General features: G+C 43.5%; 1 protein-coding gene across 1 annotated transcript in view; it reads right to left on the reverse strand.

Moving 5' to 3' along the window:
• Positions 1 to 1,172: 1,172 nt before the first annotated feature.
• Positions 1,173 to 18,602, reverse strand: part of TMEM178B (transmembrane protein 178B) — a 384,552-nt gene continuing 367,122 nt past the window's right edge. Inside the window, exon 4 of the mRNA XM_037836011.1 lies at positions 1,173 to 9,228. Coding sequence (XP_037691939.1) covers positions 8,978 to 9,228 — 251 coding nt within the window. The 3' untranslated portion in view covers positions 1,173 to 8,977. The remainder of the gene's footprint in view (positions 9,229 to 18,602) is intronic.

An 18,602-nucleotide genomic window follows, 5' to 3' on the forward strand; every position in this document is an offset into this window, starting at 1 on the left:
ACACACCACTCCTATCAGAATGCACTATGCAAATTAAAGGTAAATAAATTTATATTGACTGAGCAATAATCTGGTGGACCATAACCACTCCAGGTGTTTGAGAGTTTCATCGGCTATGGTCCCTGTCTAATGACCATATATAAAACATACTCACCAAATCAGCTCATTTTCTTTCGCTCTGTAACACAGGGCTCAGAATGTTATATTTTAAATGAATCGAACCTTGTCATACTGGCTCATTGAAATGCTTTGAGAATGCCCAGGGGTTAGTTCCTTGCATTTTATTCTGTTCTCCGCACTAGAATCTAACCACTTGTCATTTTCCTGAACAAAAAGAGAATTCCTCCAAACCTAAGGAAAGTCTCTGGGCGGGGAGGAGAGCTAGGCAATGGTGGACTGAATCCCAGTGTAGGGACACAACCATGTTCTAGAAAACCCAATCTGCCTGTAGCCACTACTCTTTCTAGGATATCTCTTTTTATCATTTGATGGTAGGATACAAATTTAAGGAAATTCAAGGTTTGAGGAAAAGCTCCGCATTTTGATGAGATGTTCTTAGCAGGTGGCGGGACCAGATGATAAAAGGTGCTGGAGATCTTTATTCTTGACAAAGACAAGGTCTGTCTGCCCCCTCCCCACTGTGGAATGAGGGCATCTGGACAGGGGAGAGTGGGAACTCATGGTCTGTGGCTGGAGAAACTGTTCTGCTTTGGCCTCCAGACTCTTCACAGGCAGGCAGGGCCATGCCCGGGGCAGCACCGACACCCTCTGGGACAGAGGTGACATCTAGCTCCCTTTCTTGGCGGGTGAAGCAGAACTTCAGAGCCTGAGACTGCAGCCAGGGCATCACCCCCATGCTTTCTACTCTAGACAGATACCAGCCTCCAGCCCCTGTCAGCTGTGACAAGACCTAAGTGACTCCGGTGAGGGGGATGACCCCATTTGGTCTCCAATGAAGAGCCTGAATCTGAGCTGACCTCTGGGTAGCCAGGACATGTGGCTACTGAGCACTGGAAATGTGGCTGGTCCAGATCGAGATGATTCATAAGCATAAAAATTCACACTAGATTTCAAGGACTTTGTTAGAAAAAAAAAGAACCTAAAATATTGCAGCAATATTTTTATACTGATCATATGTTGAGAGGACATTTTTGACATACTGATATAGTGGGTTAAAATATATTCAAATGCATTTCACCTGTTTGTTTTGACTTTTTTTTTTTTTTAAGTGGCTTCTAGAATATTTAAAATTGCTTTTGTGGCTCTCATTATGTTTATTTTGGATGGCACTGGTCTAAATCGCTTTCCTAAAGCTGGTCTCAGAGATTGTCACCATGGACCATCAGAGAGGAGGAAGATTTGGAGTGAAAGAGCCTACAACCGGGGGTGAGTTGTGTCACTGGCCAGTCTTGGTGTGTGTCTCCGCTTCAATGCAGCTGGTCTTCTCAGTCTCGGGGGAAGGCAGCTCCTTGTACTCTAGGACTACTCATTTCCTGCTCCTCTTTTCTACCTCCTGTTAAGCCAGTGTCACTGCCTTTAGGGTCTCCTTCTCCTTGCTGCATGCTGAGTATGTTTCTGCCCTTTCCCCTTCCAAAAGGACTCAGTCAGGATTGCTTTTCTTTTTTAATGTTCCTTGATCTTATCTCCACTCCCAGCCCACACCTGCTGCCCACTGCCTCTACCCCACCACCTGCCACAGCTTCTTCTTTCTTATTTGGTAGCACCTCTTAGCCAGACTCCGTTTCTGACATTATAGCCACATTTGTATAGTGAGTCATGGATTACAAAACAATTCACATGCATCATCTCCTTTGATCCTATCTCCTATCCCATCACAGCAAACTCTGCTAGTAAAAACAGTAAAATGAGATAGATTGGGTGGGAAAGGCATCTCAATGAAAAGGTAGATAGAAAGCTTTGGACTCAGAGTACAAACTGGCTGTTAGATTGAGGTTACTTTCTGAGGCAAAAAGTGGGACAAGAGTAGCAGAGAGGAAAACTTAATTTATCTCAATGCAGTAAGCACATACCAGCATAGGCCCAAAGCCTCTTTAAAAATAGCAGCAGAGTGGACAGAGACTTGGTACCTCTAAGAGCCCCATAAGCCTGTTCCCCTCCTTATTTGGCTGAGACAGTGTAGAGACATGGTGAGGTAACAAGACTCACCCGAGGCCCAACGTGAGCCAGTGACAGCTACTTATGAGACCCCAAATTCAGGGCTCTGTATTGACCTTTGCAATGACCTTCACCTTTCAGACTTTCAAGATTTGCTTTTACTTTTGGAAAACGTATTTTACTTTAAAGGCAAAAACCTTTAGAACAGAGAGTTCCAGAGCAGACACTACTGACTATCAGATAAACAACCAGACAACCAAATCCAAAACAAACAACTCCTGTGCCAATGGCTTCCCTCCCTTCAAATCCCACCCGGAGTCAGGATTTTAGGGAAGTCCACTTAAGTCCTCAGAAAACTGAGGGCTACATCATTGCATTTGTTTAGTCTCAACCTCCTCCCCTTTATTTTCAGTTTCCACTTTTATTTATACATTTTTACAGATAGTCTTGAACAGCAAAACAGTCACACCATGGGTAGAAATGGGAAAAGAGTATGAAAATGAGTTAGTGAAAGCTCTTTATGTGAAAGGCATCATCACACTCACCACGACACAGACACACTGACACATACAGACTAGAAAAGGTCTACAGGTGACCCAGAAAGGAAAGGGAAGCTTAGCAGGGGGAGAAATGGGAGACAGGACAGGAGAGAGGGACACAGTTTTCCATGGAGTAATACCCAGTCCTCGGGAATGAAGAGAAGGAGTTGCAATTAGGGCTGTCAAAGAGCTGCCAGGTTTAGGCTACTGCTATGGAATCTCCCATGTTTAGACCCAGCTTTTGGTTTCTCAATACTGAACAAACACCCTTCCAGCAGGGGCGCTGTCTCACTACTGGCTGGGCTCCATTTAGATAACAATAACTTGGACTTCCCTTGGAGAAAGTCTCACCATAACATTGCAGCCTGATCAACTGCCAAACAGAAGGTGGGAAGACCCTTTTGGAAGTCCATTCGTTTCTTGTTTAGTTAGAACCCAGAGTTCAATTTGTCCCAAACAGGATCACATCCAGAACCTGTCCTAGTGAATGTACCATCTAAAGGACTCCCCATAAGAAGTTCATGCTTTTGATGAAGCCACCTGCTTCACTAATGGACGAGAAGCTCGTTCTCATCTTAAACTTGGAAGCTCATTAAAATCTTTCAGACTATGATTTGCTCACACCACTTGGGCATGTACAGCTAGAAATAATGTTAGGAGAATGGTAAAATAATAATGATGATGATGATGATGATGATGATGCATCAACCATGTGCCTTGGTTAATAGTTAACTGTTTTAGTGCATATATGCTATTTGCCCCAGATGGTCTACTCATTCTATCACCTCTGGGAATAAACAAGAGATCACAAGTGCTCTTTGTAAAATTGGTTTTGGATAAAAGAAAGGAAACCTGGGAATGGGTAAAATAAATTAAGGGGCCAATTTCTCTGGGGGACCTGGATGATGGACCAGAATCCCAGGTGCTTAAGTTGTGGAGGCACAGACCTGCTTCAGGAGCCAAGATGACCTCTCACTCTGGATCATCCTTCCAGCAGCAAGGCAGAAACTAGATGGAAGAATTCAGTTCCAGGGACTACCCGAGAGCCCTGCTGCTGCAGGATAATTTGAATAGTGCATAATTTATATGACACTTCATGTTTGCAAATCATTTTGCAATTTCTTTGTCACCCTTAATATACCATGAGGTAAAGTGTTATCACCATCCTCATTTTGTAGATGAGGAAGTTCAAGTACGGAGAAGACACAGTGCCCAGGGTCACAAATCATTTTAGAACTGAGCTGAGATGAAATTTACAGTAACTGCATTATACGAGTGTAGCTTAATTAGTGAGTTCCTCTGGCTTCAGTGCTCTTACACCTAAAATTACATGAGAATGGCACCGAAAAAAACTGTATAAAGGAAACCCCAAAATAGGACTCTTTTAGCCCTGTTCCAAACCTGTCCCTAACCTCTGGCTGTGAGCTTTCAGAGGCCTCTTTGCTTTCCTGGGGGGCTCAGAGCCCTGTGCTCCTGCTGCCAAGGACACAGGGTCAACTCCATGCAGACCAGTGTGATTCTGTGGCCATGGTCTGCCCTCCTAGCCCCAGCTGCCAACCCAATGACAACCTCACTGAGAGAGGAAGTTTTGGGGTTCCAACCATTAATATTGGGTCCATTGTGGATTCCTCAGAGTGATGGAATTATGAACAATCTTTTAGGATATTTTTTGTATTTTAATTTCCTAATTTTCTACAGTAAGCATGCATTCTTCAGAAAAAAAATCCAATAGCCAGTAATAATGTATTCCAAGACCTAACAATAATGATTAAGAAACATTTTGCACCAGCAAAATCAATGGAAAGAGGCACACACGGTCCCCAAAGCCTACTGCTTTTAGGGACACCAGAATCAGTTGTGCACTTGAATCGTGATGGGCTTGTTTAAAAATCTGTCCCCTTACTCTATCATATACCAGCTGGAGGGCAGCACAGAAGACAACCTAGCTGGGACACACCAATTATTTCTATCTGTGGTGAAATCACCTCTCACTATGACTCATCATATTTCCCTAGAAAGAGCTGTATGTGTCCACTGGGAAGGACAGTCCATGGAGCAGAGGAAACATTTTCAGAAAACGTAGCTTCACTTTAGCTACAAGAATAAACCAAACATCTAACACAAACTACACCAAAGAATGACCAGAGTGTATTTCTTCTCACTCCTTCCCCCAAATACTTGGAAATCAGTTCAACATTCTCAGAATAAACCAGGTGAAGACAGAGTCAATTCTAAATGCATCCGAATGATGTACCTGATTTCATTACTCTGAATATAACTCAGGTGGGCAGCTTTAGAGACCTAAGCAGTACACCCTCCCACCAAATCAGGACAACCGCACATAGGACTTGCATTTTAGGCCCCCTAGACAAGACTGTGGATATACAGGGCCCAATCTTAGAATCTCAGAATATCCTCTACCCGTATCAAAGGAAAGGCAATCACTTCTAGATGGAACAATTCACCACCTGCAGGAGAATATAACAAAATGGTACCAGGGCCTGGTATGCTGTCTATGGACATGTGATCAAGAAAAGTTCTGTCTTGATTTGGTGGGCTATGAAGTCTGTGTTGAAAGGGTAGAGAGTTGAAAGGATAGGGCTTGGAGGAGGATTGAGGTTGGAATAGGCACAGTTTTTTACTTTTTACTTCTTGATTCCAGGGAGCCACCAACTTCCTTATGAAACCTACAGCCACAACAAACAAGGGAGCTACTCAGAGTCTATAAGCCTCTTTAGAGAAGAATTACTTAACTATTTTAATTGACCAAACTTGATGGAAAATAAAAGAAGTGAGTGAAGAGAAAGGAGAAGTAAACAGAAAAGGAAATCATAACTCCCAAAATGAAAAGAAAGAAAGAAAGAAAAAAAGAAAGAGAGATGTCTTTCCCAACAGACTCCTCACTTTCCTGAATCCCCAATTTAATAGGAAGGAAATAAAAGTTGAATGGGCCACGTGCTCAAGTTTGACACATGTGGAGCTCCAAAAACATACATGGTCACGTACTTTGCAAGTGCACATGAATCTGATCCTGACATGGGATGGGGGTTGGGACTTCAGTGAGGCCGCTGACCCTAAATTGGCTCAGAAGGTTGGATTCTACTTTAATTTGGAGTTAACAGATCTGAACTAAACAGCTGCATAACTTGAGGCTCCTCTCTCCTCCTACTTCTCTTTCTTCCCTTCTTCCTTAGCCACCTCTACCCAAAAGCTTTGGTAACTGCTTGAAGTGGCATGTTTTAATCCATGGTCAAGCCCCTGTGCTAGAAGGATTAAGGTGACCCAGGTGTTTCTCCCATTGCGAGGGGTTGTCAGCTGTACAGGGCCTCCATCCTGGCCATGTGGTTGTGCATTACTTTTGGTGCCAGGCAGGATCAGACACCAGAGTGTAAGTATCTGTGCCAATCTGGCCCCATTATCATAAAAGCCAACCCAAAGCCCTGCCCTGCTGATGGTCCAGTGCTTTACTTCCTCCCTAGGAGTCCTCATACATTTCAGAAACATTCAGGGTCTCAAGGAAATGCAGTGTGCCCTATCATAAAGATAAATAATTTAACAGAATAGATGATTTATTTATGGCAAGTATAAGTTAAAACAAATAAAGGTATAAGTAATGATATGTCTGTGAGCCAGGATCCTCAAATGCAGTTACTTAAGGAAAGCTTCAATGGCTGATACCAAATTGCCCCATCAAGATTTTTTCCACTTTCCTGCAACTGGAAAACAGTCAGAATTTGGATGTGGTCACAGACAAACTCTCAGCCCAAAACAGATGCTTGTAGACACCTGCCTCTCCCTGCCTCTGCAGAACTCTTCCCAAAACACTTGGAAGGAAGACACAAGGCCTTTCAATCTGAGATACTTCTCTTCACCTTTCCTCAAGCCCAAGGGTGCCTTTCCCATTCAGGAGGAAATCTGAGTTTTCAAAGAAAATTTTAAAAAAATTCCCTATACAGTTGTAAAACTGGGTTTTCCTGAAAATGATTTTCCTACTCATAGAACAAACCCTGTGTTTTATAAAACAATCCTTAGACCTTCAATTGCAAGCTAAAGCATTTCCTGCTACAGACATCACACCTTATCTCCCAGCATACCCATACCCAAGACTCCTTTGTGAAAGCAGCCCAGGGGCCCTGGCAAGTAAGTCTTGGGTAGTCAGTCCATTCACACCTGTGTCCAGATACATAGTTATGCAAACATGCACAAAAGCACCTGAGAGTAACACACTTACAGACACCCACATTCAAGCAGGTTCATGCACACCTGATGCCATAACCAGATGTGCATTACTCATACACAGTCAAAAAAGAGCAGATGAGCAAAGAGGCGAGTCTGGTAGCCTGATGGGTAGAAAAGGGAAGGTAAATGGTAAGTGGGTGAGAAAAGGTGGAGATTGGTAAGAAGATATATTGAAAGACAGGTGGATGAGAGAGTGTGTGGGTGGGAAGGAAGGCTACTGAGTGGTTGGCAAAATTCCCAAAGCATATTTATTTATGAAGCAATTGAATTCTCTGCTACATAGTTGACACATGGCTATCCCAACTCAGGGCTTCTTTCCTTGCCTCCCCAGGGCTGCTCAGCACCAGCAGTCACCAAGGTGACTATCAGCTGCTCCTGTCCACTCACCTGGCAGACTCCTGCCCCTACGGCTCTCACAGCTCTCTGGCTGACGTCTTTACTCGCCAACACCTGCAGCCCCAATTTGCTCAAATGAGCCTGAGACACTGTGGTGGATTTATTCCACCTCTGTTTGGGTGCCAGCCACTAAGATGATATTTTGGGATTCATGGCCTTGAATATCAAGAGGAAAAGGAGGAAGATGGAAAGAGTGAAGAGTTCTCCATTAATTTACACAATATCATACAAACTTGAGCCCATGGGAGTGGAGTTGCTTTCTCTGCATGTGACCCATTTTCTTTCATCTGTACAGAGTTCACCCATATGAAAGGGGCAGATGTCCAGTGACAAAGGACAGCTTCCAGTGAGGGGAGTGAAAAGGTCTTGTTTGGCATACATACTTGTACGACAGCAACCAGAGATGGCATTCCTTCTCCATCCTGAACCTCGTTCCCTTCTTCTGCCATGGCTTTTGTGCCCAGTTGTGTCTTGAACTTCCAAAATTAGAGGACTAAATCCTGTGGAGTCCCCAGACCTGTACTATAATGTGAAGAACCACAGGGTCCTTTGTCCCAGTGGTTTTGTTCCTGGTTTTACCTTCTGGAAATTTGAGCTGTACTAAAAATAATAGAAAAATGAGAACCAAACAATAAAACCCCACACTCAGGAAACATCCACCACACACACACACACACACACACACACACACACACACACACACACACACACTCCAGGGATCTCTAGCTGCAGAACTGCCAGCCATAGAGATTTGTCCCTCATTATACTTCCTAGGACTCTGAGCCTCCCTCCGTCTTGGGCCACGAAACTACCGCAAATGGAGAGAACAGTCATAACACAATATTTCCATTTGAAAGGTGGAAAATAAAAAAAAGGAAAACCACCCCAAGTAGTCACACACACATACACACACATATATCACAGCATTACTCCAAGGCTCCTAGCTGCCCAGGGAGGGCAGGTGGGATTTGGGGCAGAGCAGCCTCTTGTTTAACCTGGGTGTAAGGCAGCTGGAAGATAAGACTGGGTTCTCTGAGCATCCACTGAAGCGTCCATTTATTGATGCGGATCTAGACTCTCAGCATGCTGTTCTCTCCCCCTTCCCACCTCCAAAACTTTGTCCAAAAGTTTGGCAGCAAAGAGAAACTTTTTCCTCAGTTTGATTTTTCATCCATTTCTTCTGTGTAGCTGGTGGGCCAAGAAGGAAATCAGAACAGGAAGAGCAGGAAAGAAGTGGTTCTGAAAATGGCCTCAAAGATTTGGTTACATTCAATGAACTAAGGGCTTTGTTTCTTTGTGATGTGGTTGGTAGGGGGTGGTGTCTTCTCCTGTTGGCCCAAGGATGGCATTTCATTCTCTACATCTGTGCTGCTTCAGACAACCGCCACACTGTCCCTTCCCGGCTCACCACCCCATCCTTGTGAGTGACAGGAACTGAGATTCAGTCATGAGTGGTGATGTTCACTCTGTCTTGAAGAAACCGTGAAGCCGAAAGTTAAGAAATGATGGAAGAGCCACATGATGGGTACACTTTCCCCATCTCGGTGATGAGGCAACACAAAGTCTGGTGGAGATGCGGGTGCCTGAGCCAACTCAACTCTGCCTTGGCACTAGCATCATCTTGATTTAGTTTTGTTTTATATATGTATATTATATATATATTTATATATATATATGGGTTTGTTTTTTTAGCACACTGTCCCATTCTCAGGTCTGGATTTAGGGTGGTTGGTCCTCGGGACAGGTTGGACAGAAGGGGCCAAGGTACAGAAGAATCCCGAGATTAGTGTGAGGCCCAGGCCCCCCCATGCACAGAACATGGACCATCCATAGCCATGGCTGATGTCATCGGGGAGTCCATACAGGTAGCGAGGGTAGCGTGACAGCTCAAAGTTGATCCCGGCCACACAGGTGCACAGTGAAATGATGCAGAAGGTTCCTGGAGGACAAGGGAAGAAACACGGGGTGGGGTAATGGAGAAGGAAAGGGAAGAAGAGAGGGAGAGAGAGAGAGAGAAGTGAGGGTTATTACATTTTCAATTTAAGAAAGAGAAGTGAGAAGAATGAGTAAGAAAAGCCTGCTAACAAGATCAATATCTGGAAATATTCATGGGGAAGAATATAGTATCAAAAAGATCATTAAACAATAATAATAAATAAAAAACAAAAATTAAAATTTTTTTTTTTAAAAAGGGATCATTGCTTCCTTTCCCCTTCAATAATTCTCCAGTCTTGGATAAACTCAGAAAGTCTCTCCCTTGGGAAAACACTAACTAAATATCTCAGAGTTTCACATAGGGTGAAGTGAAGCAGAAGATGATTTAATTCATTTTTCTAAAGCATTTGGAATTCATTGCTTTTTTTTTTTTCTTGAGACACAGAAAATACCCTTATTTGCTGCCTGTTTAAAGAGGAGAACAATTTTATTCTTTTCTTTCCTATGTATATCATATTAATGGGGTTTCCTTATTCCCTTCACAAACAATTCATCCAAATCATGGAAATCTCTTCCTCTTCCTTATAAGACAACATTTCCCAAAGTGTTTTCCTTGGAACACTAACCCTATTAAGATCCTCCTTTAAAAAGAAGGAGGTACAATGAAATAACTCTGAGAAACCATGCATATGACTTCTTGTCCATGAAGAGCTGTAATTCACATGAACATAAGTTAACTTGTCTAACCTAGTTTTATTGGGTATTTCACAAACTTATTTGATGATGGGATTCTCTTTTTTAAAAAATGTAACATATTAACCTCCAGTGAAAATGCTGCTGTAAGAGTTTCTATTTCGTATAGAATTGTAAACTCACTTTTAACCAATAGAGATATTTGAAGTACATAAAATGAGTCCAAGAGGTTTTTTTTTTTTCCTCAGTATTTGCTGTGTTTTGTGTTTCTTATGTAACCATTGATGCGACAGCAACAATCTGAAGTTGTATGTATGGTTGGAAAGGCTGAGCTGGGAAGATGGAAGGGAGAAAAGGGAGAACCGATTTTTTAAGAGAAGGGAACATGAGGAAGTATATTTTATGTTTATCATAAAATCTCTTGCTTCCTAATGGTCAAATTTCTTTAAAAGGCAACCTTATTTCTTCCATATGTAGCCCTAGGGGACTTAATCAATTTCAAATAATCAGTTACCAAAACTGTCCTGCTTATGCCCCAAATAGTTTATGCTTTCCATTTCTGGCTTGGGAACCTGAGTGTATAATGAAAATGCTGCTATAAGAGTTTCTATCTAAATTTCCAAAATTTAGATTTAGGACAAGGAAATATGTGTGTGTGTGTCTGACAGTGGGATGAGTTCAAATTGGACTGTCCTTGGATGTTCAAGGCACTTGGAAACATGCACCCGGAGCTCAATAGATAGTTCTGAACTAGAGAAATGGATTTGAGCCATTGTCTTATAAATTGAAGCTCTGAATATGATTGAGGTCACACAAGGACTTTATATAAATTTTATCTACATAGGATACTTTAAAAAATGGAGACATTTCTTCTCATCAAAACTGCATTATTCTCCTGATGAAGTCCAGTGATTTGTCTTGGAAAGACGTTTGACCTCAAGGAAGTTGTGATCTTCCCAAGCTGCCAATAGCTGAAAAAGTTTGACATCCAGTATTTTAATGGCAGTATTCTGCAAGTAGGGTAGAAAGGACACAAAAGATGGAGTTGATAAGCAGAGAAGGAAGAGATAGCCCCATTACCAATTGGAAATGGCCCAACCTCTTGACAGCAAACATCTTGTTGATAGGATGTATTAATGGGCTTAATAGGGGGAGCTTCTTGACTTAAGGTCCTGTCCGTTGTTCTGTGACTTTGGAAGCTTTCAAAATTTCTTGTCTCTTACCTCTTGTCAATATTCCCATAGATGGGAAAAACTTGTCTTTCACTTAAAATGATAACTTCCCTTTTAAGCCAGCCATCTATACTATTTGTTAGGAAATTCCACATGACAAAGAGGAAAGAGTGGAACAGGATTTGTTCATTTCCACATATGCTATGGTTTTCTGTCATAAGCAAGGATTTATGTTTTTTGCAGTATAAATCCAAATTTGAAAACAAATTAATAATTAGAAATGGATATAGGCAGGTATATAATAGATCCTCAATAAGAGTACTGAATGGATAATATGTTACCATTAGCACCAAATTCTGACAACTGAAATAAATAACAACATTTGTTATTTAACCATGTTGACAAGCAATATTTCACAAATGTTGATTGAATGCTGCCCCATGCAAAGCAGTGATCCAGTGCTGGGGTGTGGGGGAGAAAGGAGAGCCAGACAGGGCAAGGGCCCTGCCTGAGCCAGCTCTGATTGGTGCGATGAACCCAACTCTCTGACCTGTGGACTGGAAACCAGCAGGGGAGTGTGGGGGTGCATCCCTCCCCCACATCAGGGTTAGAGGGAGCCTCTGGGAAACCAAATACACATTTTAAATGACTCTGTCAGAAAAGATGTCTTAATTAAGGGGTGGCAATAGATAGCACATCCCTCAGAGTTGTAGTCTCCTTCCATTTATCCAAGACACGGCAGTCCTTTGGGCAAGAGGTACAGGGCTGGGGAAAGCTACCTGATTTGTGTAGGACTTGTGCTCAGGGAAGAGACCATATGCAGTCAATTCTAGGAGAACTATGACGTCATATTCCACCCCCCGCCCCACTCCCACCCTCGTAGTAGTAGACAGTGGCCTCTGAGGATAGGTCTTTAGAATGTCGTTTTATTTCTCAGGAGCATTTATTGATAAATGAGGATTCCAGAAAGGCAACAGTAGTAATAAACAGTTATATCTTCTTAATAAGAACCCCTGTCCATGGCTTGGGGTTTGGGCTCAATTCCAGTCAGACTTCAATACTAATTAGTCATAGTGCAGCAATGACATGAAAAGAACTCTGCCCCCAACCCCTCCCCTTTGGACCCGAGGCTCTGCTATGCACTCCTGACATAGCTGTGAGAAGTGTCAGGTTTAAGTACCACAACCCAGGCCACGTGGCCAAGTGGTGGCGGCTGGTTGGCAGCAGTGCCCTCTGGAGCAGGTGGCAGGTCCCCTCCAAGATGGGGTGGAGGGAAGAGGAGATTCCTGAGGCAGTGAGTTTCATAAAATATACACAACAGCTAATCAGCAAATATTTATTAAACTCCTGTTTGTGCCAAGCATTATGCTAGATGCTAGCGAGATAAAAGGGAGAATAAGACATGATCCCTCCCCTTAAGAATCTTTAATTAAGTCTAAAACAAAAAGCTAAAAGAAACAGCTTATAATTCAGTAGGGGATATGAGACATACATAAATGAAAAGACAAGACTGAAGGGGAAAACAGCACTAGGCTGGGGATTAAGAGACCTGAATTTATTATCAGCTCTGAACCTTTGGTCCCCTCATCTGTAAAATCAGGGAGCTGGGGTAGATGACTATAAGGTCCCTTCCAAGTCTAGTAGTCTCTAGGGAAATAATGAATACCATAGAAAGTCAAGTCAACTCTGATACAGACAGTAAGTGCTGGGCCAGGGAGGGTCTCCCAGGGTGAGATGGGTCTTAAAAGATGAACAGGATTTCCGTAGGCAAAAAAGAGGAGGAGGTGAGAGCACCTGGTCTGGATAGCACCCCTGTTCTACCTTGCGCCCCATTGCCCCATATCTCTATGCCAGTGAGAAGGCATGTCACATACCACCCTTACTGTCCCTCTAAATCTAGAAATGCCTTCTGCTGCCACCTTAGTCCAAGCTTCCATTATTTCTCACATAACCCCTGTGTCCTGGCTTATGTTCTTGCCCCTATATAGTAGCCAGTGATATTTTAAAAATTTAAGCAGACTTGGGTACTCTTTTCAGCTAACACCCTCCAATGGCTTCCTACACACGCAGAATAAAATCCAAACTCTGTAACGTGCCAACATGAACACTGCCAACCTATCTGACCTTATTTCTCACTCTGACCACCCCTCCCTACACTCGAGCCACACTACCCATTCTGACCCCCGCAAGCCAAGTTTGCTGCCACCTCAGGGCCTTTGCACTGCCTTCTTCTAGCTCTTCTCGGATCTCATCTCAAACGTCATCCTTTCAGAGAGGTCCTCCCCAGCCTTCTAAAGTAGTCCCTCCCCCAGCGATTTTCAAACCGTGTTCCACTGAGGTGTCTCATCAGGGGCCATGACTGGGAAATGGGGGTGGGGTGGGGATGAGGTGGGAATGAGCAGAAGAAACTCCCAGTCCTCTCTCCTCTCTTCAGCCAGAATGGCTCTGCTTTGATCTGTTTTCTATGTGTCATTTGAAAAAACGATTCTAGCAATTTAAACATTTTTTGAAAAACTGGACTCATCTGCTGTGCCAGGGGACCTTAAGGTCTGTCATTGTGGGAACTCCCCTTTGGAAAGCAAAGTCCAGTGGCTGTTCTATTAGTTGTAAGTCCATGCCTATAGCTAATCAATATCAACCCTCATCCTTGCTGGTTCTGGAAGGGGCCACAAACCAGCCCTCCAGGCAGCTGCACCTAGTTTGCAGCTGGTTGGAATGAGAAATGAACACTCATTACTCTCTGGGCTGGGACACTCTCACTCCCACGTCCTCAGAGCTCACAATGTCCAGTGAGAGGGAGATCTGGCACCACCCCAAGTAGCAGTGGAGCGACAGCGTGTACTAACAACCTCTGCTGGCACATAGGAGCAGCAGCCTCCAGACACCTTATCTCCCATTTCCCTCTTTGTAAACTCCACTTGAGTGGGGAGGCATGGCTTTAATGAGCTATGTAAACATAAATGTCTCCTCTTGGTTGTTCAAAAACACATAGCATCTGCTCCTTTTGATGAACAACCCCACCTGAAGCTTGGTCAGAAATTAAACGCAAGATGTCACCTTTCAACCTATCCCCCTACTCCAGATACTCCTGTGTGTGTCCCTGACAGCCCCAGCTGGAAAAGGAGAGGCTGTTGCAGTGTTCTGGGTCTGCCGCTGCCCCCTCCATGCCCTCCACTCCAATAACAGTTGAAGATTGATTGAGGGCAAAAAAGAGGAAACAGTTTTTCATGCCCAGATGGCCGACTCCTCACTCCAACATCAAATTCAGCTTCCTCATCCACCTCCTCATCCCTGCCATTTCTAATTAATATTTCTCTGGTTGCCAAATATTAGATTCTAATTTCTCCCTAGTTTCAGTCTCTTGGCTGTTAGACTACTTGCTCCTGCTTGGATATGTCTTCCCTTGGTTTCCAAGCTGCCCCTCAATCCAGGCTTCCTCCCCCGTCTCCAGACATCCTCTCTAAGTCTCCTTCAGGGGTTTCTCATCCTCCATGTGTCTTTTCCGACTTGTCTTTTCTCTTCTCGTTACACATTATAAACTGTCTCTGGCATCTTCATCTGCTCCTCTGATTTGAACTATCATTGATGCATAACTGATTCATGTTATTGTTTTCTGTTTTCTACTTCTCCATCTCCAGGGACACAGTGTGTTAAAGGTGCCCTCTGGCCATACACAGATCTTCAGTGAAACCCTTTTCTACTACACCCATAGAACCAAATCTCCTTAAGTTTCTGACTTTTTTTATTCCTTCAAAGCATTGCTTCCCTTAGCAGGGTTAGCCTGGGGCTGAAGGGGCAACTGGAGTGTGGGATGTTTAATGCTAAAGTTGGAAAGTTCCAGGAAAACTGAGACAAACTGGTGACCCTATAACTACTGGTTTCCTCACAGCTGTGCTCTCAGCTCTAGTGCAATAGGTGGTACTGCAATGACTACATAAATTAATCCCCGCTTATAAGTTATAGAAAACATAATGCCTTAACCCAGTGGGAACACAGAGCATGGATCCCGGGAATGTGTTGCTAATGTTAAGAAATGCCCAGCCAGGATAGCAGGATTTCGAGGGCAGGTAATTGTTTTGCAAACCTGAAATTTCACCAAGGAACACTTAATCATCAAACTGACAATGGTTCTATCATGGTGCCATCTCAAAGGTCAATCACCAAGATATTTTAAAGCTGATATTCAGAGTTATCATGTTAACTCCTTTACCAGCCCACTTCTAAGCACTAATTGCAGGTGCACAAGGCAGCCAAGATGGTGCCTCCTGTGTGGCTGTCAGTGCATTAGCGCACATGGGCAGTACCAGAAGAACATGTGTTTCCATTCCCTTTTGGGACTGTCAGAGAAGCCACATCGGTAATGCCACAGCAGTGGGCCCTGTGGAGAAACAGTGTCAAAATGTAGGCCTCGGGCTAGGCAGCAGGAATGCTTACTAATTCAAGAAGGCATCTCCTAGGAAACTGAGGCCCTGACAAGGGTTTTCCCAGGGATCCAGGATGGTTACGTATTGTGTGCACAGGCCTTTTCCCAAATATCTATTCCTCACGTGATCAACTTGTGCCCAAAACTTCACTGGAGAACAATTTCTCCAGCTAGGGCCAGAAATCCATCTGCATGACATTTTCTGCTCCTGGGAGTGAGGAACAGAGCCTGCCTCTCCCTCTGCCTGGCTCCCCCGCTGCTATGTTCTGAATGGAACCCAGCAGGAACACCATGGAGCGCACGGGGCCGGGGATGGCTGAGAAGCAGCAGCACGAGTCCTCCGAGTCCTCCGTAAGACACTGCCCTTTAACTCCTCTTTTGTCTTTTGAACTGTAAAGAAGCCAATCGGCAAACAGTGGTAAAGGATTCCCTCCTGCTTTGGCAGTGGCACATTCCATCCTAGGATGCCTATGTGTACTAAACCCTTCCTCTGCTTAGATTAAATGCCTCAGCAGCATTTCACTCTCAGGAGCACTTTAGTGCTTGATTCAGACCTGCATGGAATATAAACCACTGTTTAATTACACACCGTTGCATCATCAGCAGACAACAGGCAGGTCACAGGGTTTTACATCAAGGTACCTTAGGGATTGGCTGGGATGAAGCAGGGGGTGGTGATGTGATAGGGAGGGAAGCACCCTGGAAGGGATGGGGCCCTGAGTTGGGATGGTCATCATTATTTTGCAAACTGTGCAAATGCTCCCCTCAGAGACACTGCAGGGGGGTGGGGGAAGGGAGTGTGTGTGTGGCGGGTGGAACCTGGAAGCCACGCCTCCGGAGCAAGCAGTGGTTTGTGTTCCTGAGGCTGTGTCTATAGATTACAAGGCTATTCTACATCCAGACATGCTTCTGGAACAGTAATGGAACAGCTCAACTCAAGCAATCGAGCAGACTGGTGTCAGTTCAAAAGAGAATACTTCAGATTCCTATCATATAATCTGGAGTCTTTTCTCTTGGCTTTTACCTATCTACAGGGTGGTCGCCAAATCTCAAAACACAGGGAATAATAATAAATGGCTTACAAATATTACATTAAAATACATGATAAAGTAAGAATATCTACATTTCCACCCTTTATGACTAACTTGTAGCTAGAATAGGCATCTCAACATAACTATATGAAACAATAGCTGCTGGGCATCATGTGGTTTTTATGTCCATCACCAAATATCTATGCTGACTCCTATTCAACACACATCAACCCATTTCTTCTTCTGGGTGTATGTTTGGATTTGATCACAAGATCAGTGCTTCTGGTGGCCTCTCTGCCTAAGATAGAGCCTTTACAGACTCCTGAAACACCTAAAGGACAGAGCAAACAGAAGAGGGCATTACATTATTGGGCCATTCAAAGTGTTTTGTTATAATGGGAATTTACAAAGGTTACTAATTTACTAAGGGTTAGTGCCATTGTTCAGTGTCCTTTACTAGAGTCTGACATTTCCATCCTCCACCTAGTCTACACAGAGTCCTTGCAGGTATCTGTTCTAGTTCACTAATGCTGCTGGAATGCAAAACACCAGAAATGGATTGGGTTTTACAAAAGGGAGTTTATTTGGTTGCACAGTTACAGTCTTAAGGCCATAAAGTGTCCATCAACAAAGGGTACCATCACTGGAGAAAGGCCACTGGCATCTGGAAAACCTCTGTTAGCTGGGAAGACACATGGCTGGTGTCTGCTTGCTCCCAGGTTGCATTTCAAAATGGCATTCTCCAAAATGTCTGCATCAGCTTCCAACAGCCGTCTTAAAAATGTGTGTCTTAGCTACAGCTCACTCCTTCTGTCTGAGCTGATACAGTGCTCTAGTAAACTAATCAGGGCTGGCGCTGAATAGGTGGGGCCACACCTCCATGGAAACTATCCAATCAGAGTTATCACCACAGTTGGGTGGGGCACATCTCCATGGAAACAACCCAATCCAAACGTTCCAACTTAATCAACACTAATATGTCTTCCCCCACAAGACTGCATCAAAGAACATGGCTTTTTCTGGGGGACATAATATATACAAACCAGCACATTATCCTTTATGGACCAATTCAAGGCCTGAGTCATCCAAGAAGCTTTCCCTGAGCAAGCCAGCACAAGATAATTCACACTTTCTCTGAATCCCTAAAACTCTTATGGTCTGAAATAGGCAACCTGACAATTAATTATAGGGCCCTCCTCTTGTTTTCTTGTTTTCTGTTTTACTTTATATTCAGCTAGACTGTAACTTTCTCAGGAACTGGTATGGTAGCTGTGTCTCCTTTTGTATCATACACAGCACTGAGCATTAAACCTATAGCACTTGAAGAAACAGAATTTCTAGGCTATAGAGCTTTTAAGTCAAAAAAAAAGCTAAGTGAAAAAAAAATGGTCTTTGAAACCAAGAGGAGAGGGAAATAGATACCTTGCTTGGTCTTCCCATCCCTCCTTTTACCTCCTAAATAGTTTTGTGGTTGCCAAGGTGTTTCTATGTGTGCCAGTGTGTGTGTGCACACATATGTGCCTACCTTGTGTTTCAATGGGTACCTTGGATTTCAGGATGCTTTTTTATTTTTGCAGAAATTCAGCACTGGAATAATACCCTCTCTGCAGGAATATTTTGAAGAACGATAATAATAAATGTGAAAAGGCTTAGAGAAGTTGAAATTGCTTTCTATATGTAACGTATAATATTAGAAATGGGAAGCTTTAAGTGAGGTTGAAGAAAAATTGTTCTTAAGGACAAGAAAAATATGGTTGCTCATTTCATCTACATCACCCACTCCGTTCTCCCCCAGCTCTATCCCAGGGTCAATGTGGCACCAGGGAGTAATTGCTCTCAACAGAGATCAGAGAAAGTGCTAATTCAGGACTCTTCATTTTGTGGACTCTGTTGGAACCCAAACAATGGAACTTGGAGAGGTCTCAAAACATACTTCTGAGACAGACCCTTCTTGTTAACAGAACTCATCTCTGAGCACAGAGAGGTTCCAGCCTCCAGTGCAGGTAACGTGGTGGGCTTGTGGAGAAGTCTATGCTGCCTGTGGTTAAACCAGGATGGG

This window comes from Choloepus didactylus, chromosome 5 (assembly GCF_015220235.1).
Source record: "Choloepus didactylus isolate mChoDid1 chromosome 5, mChoDid1.pri, whole genome shotgun sequence".
Classification (NCBI taxonomy): domain Eukaryota; kingdom Metazoa; phylum Chordata; class Mammalia; order Pilosa; family Megalonychidae; genus Choloepus; species Choloepus didactylus.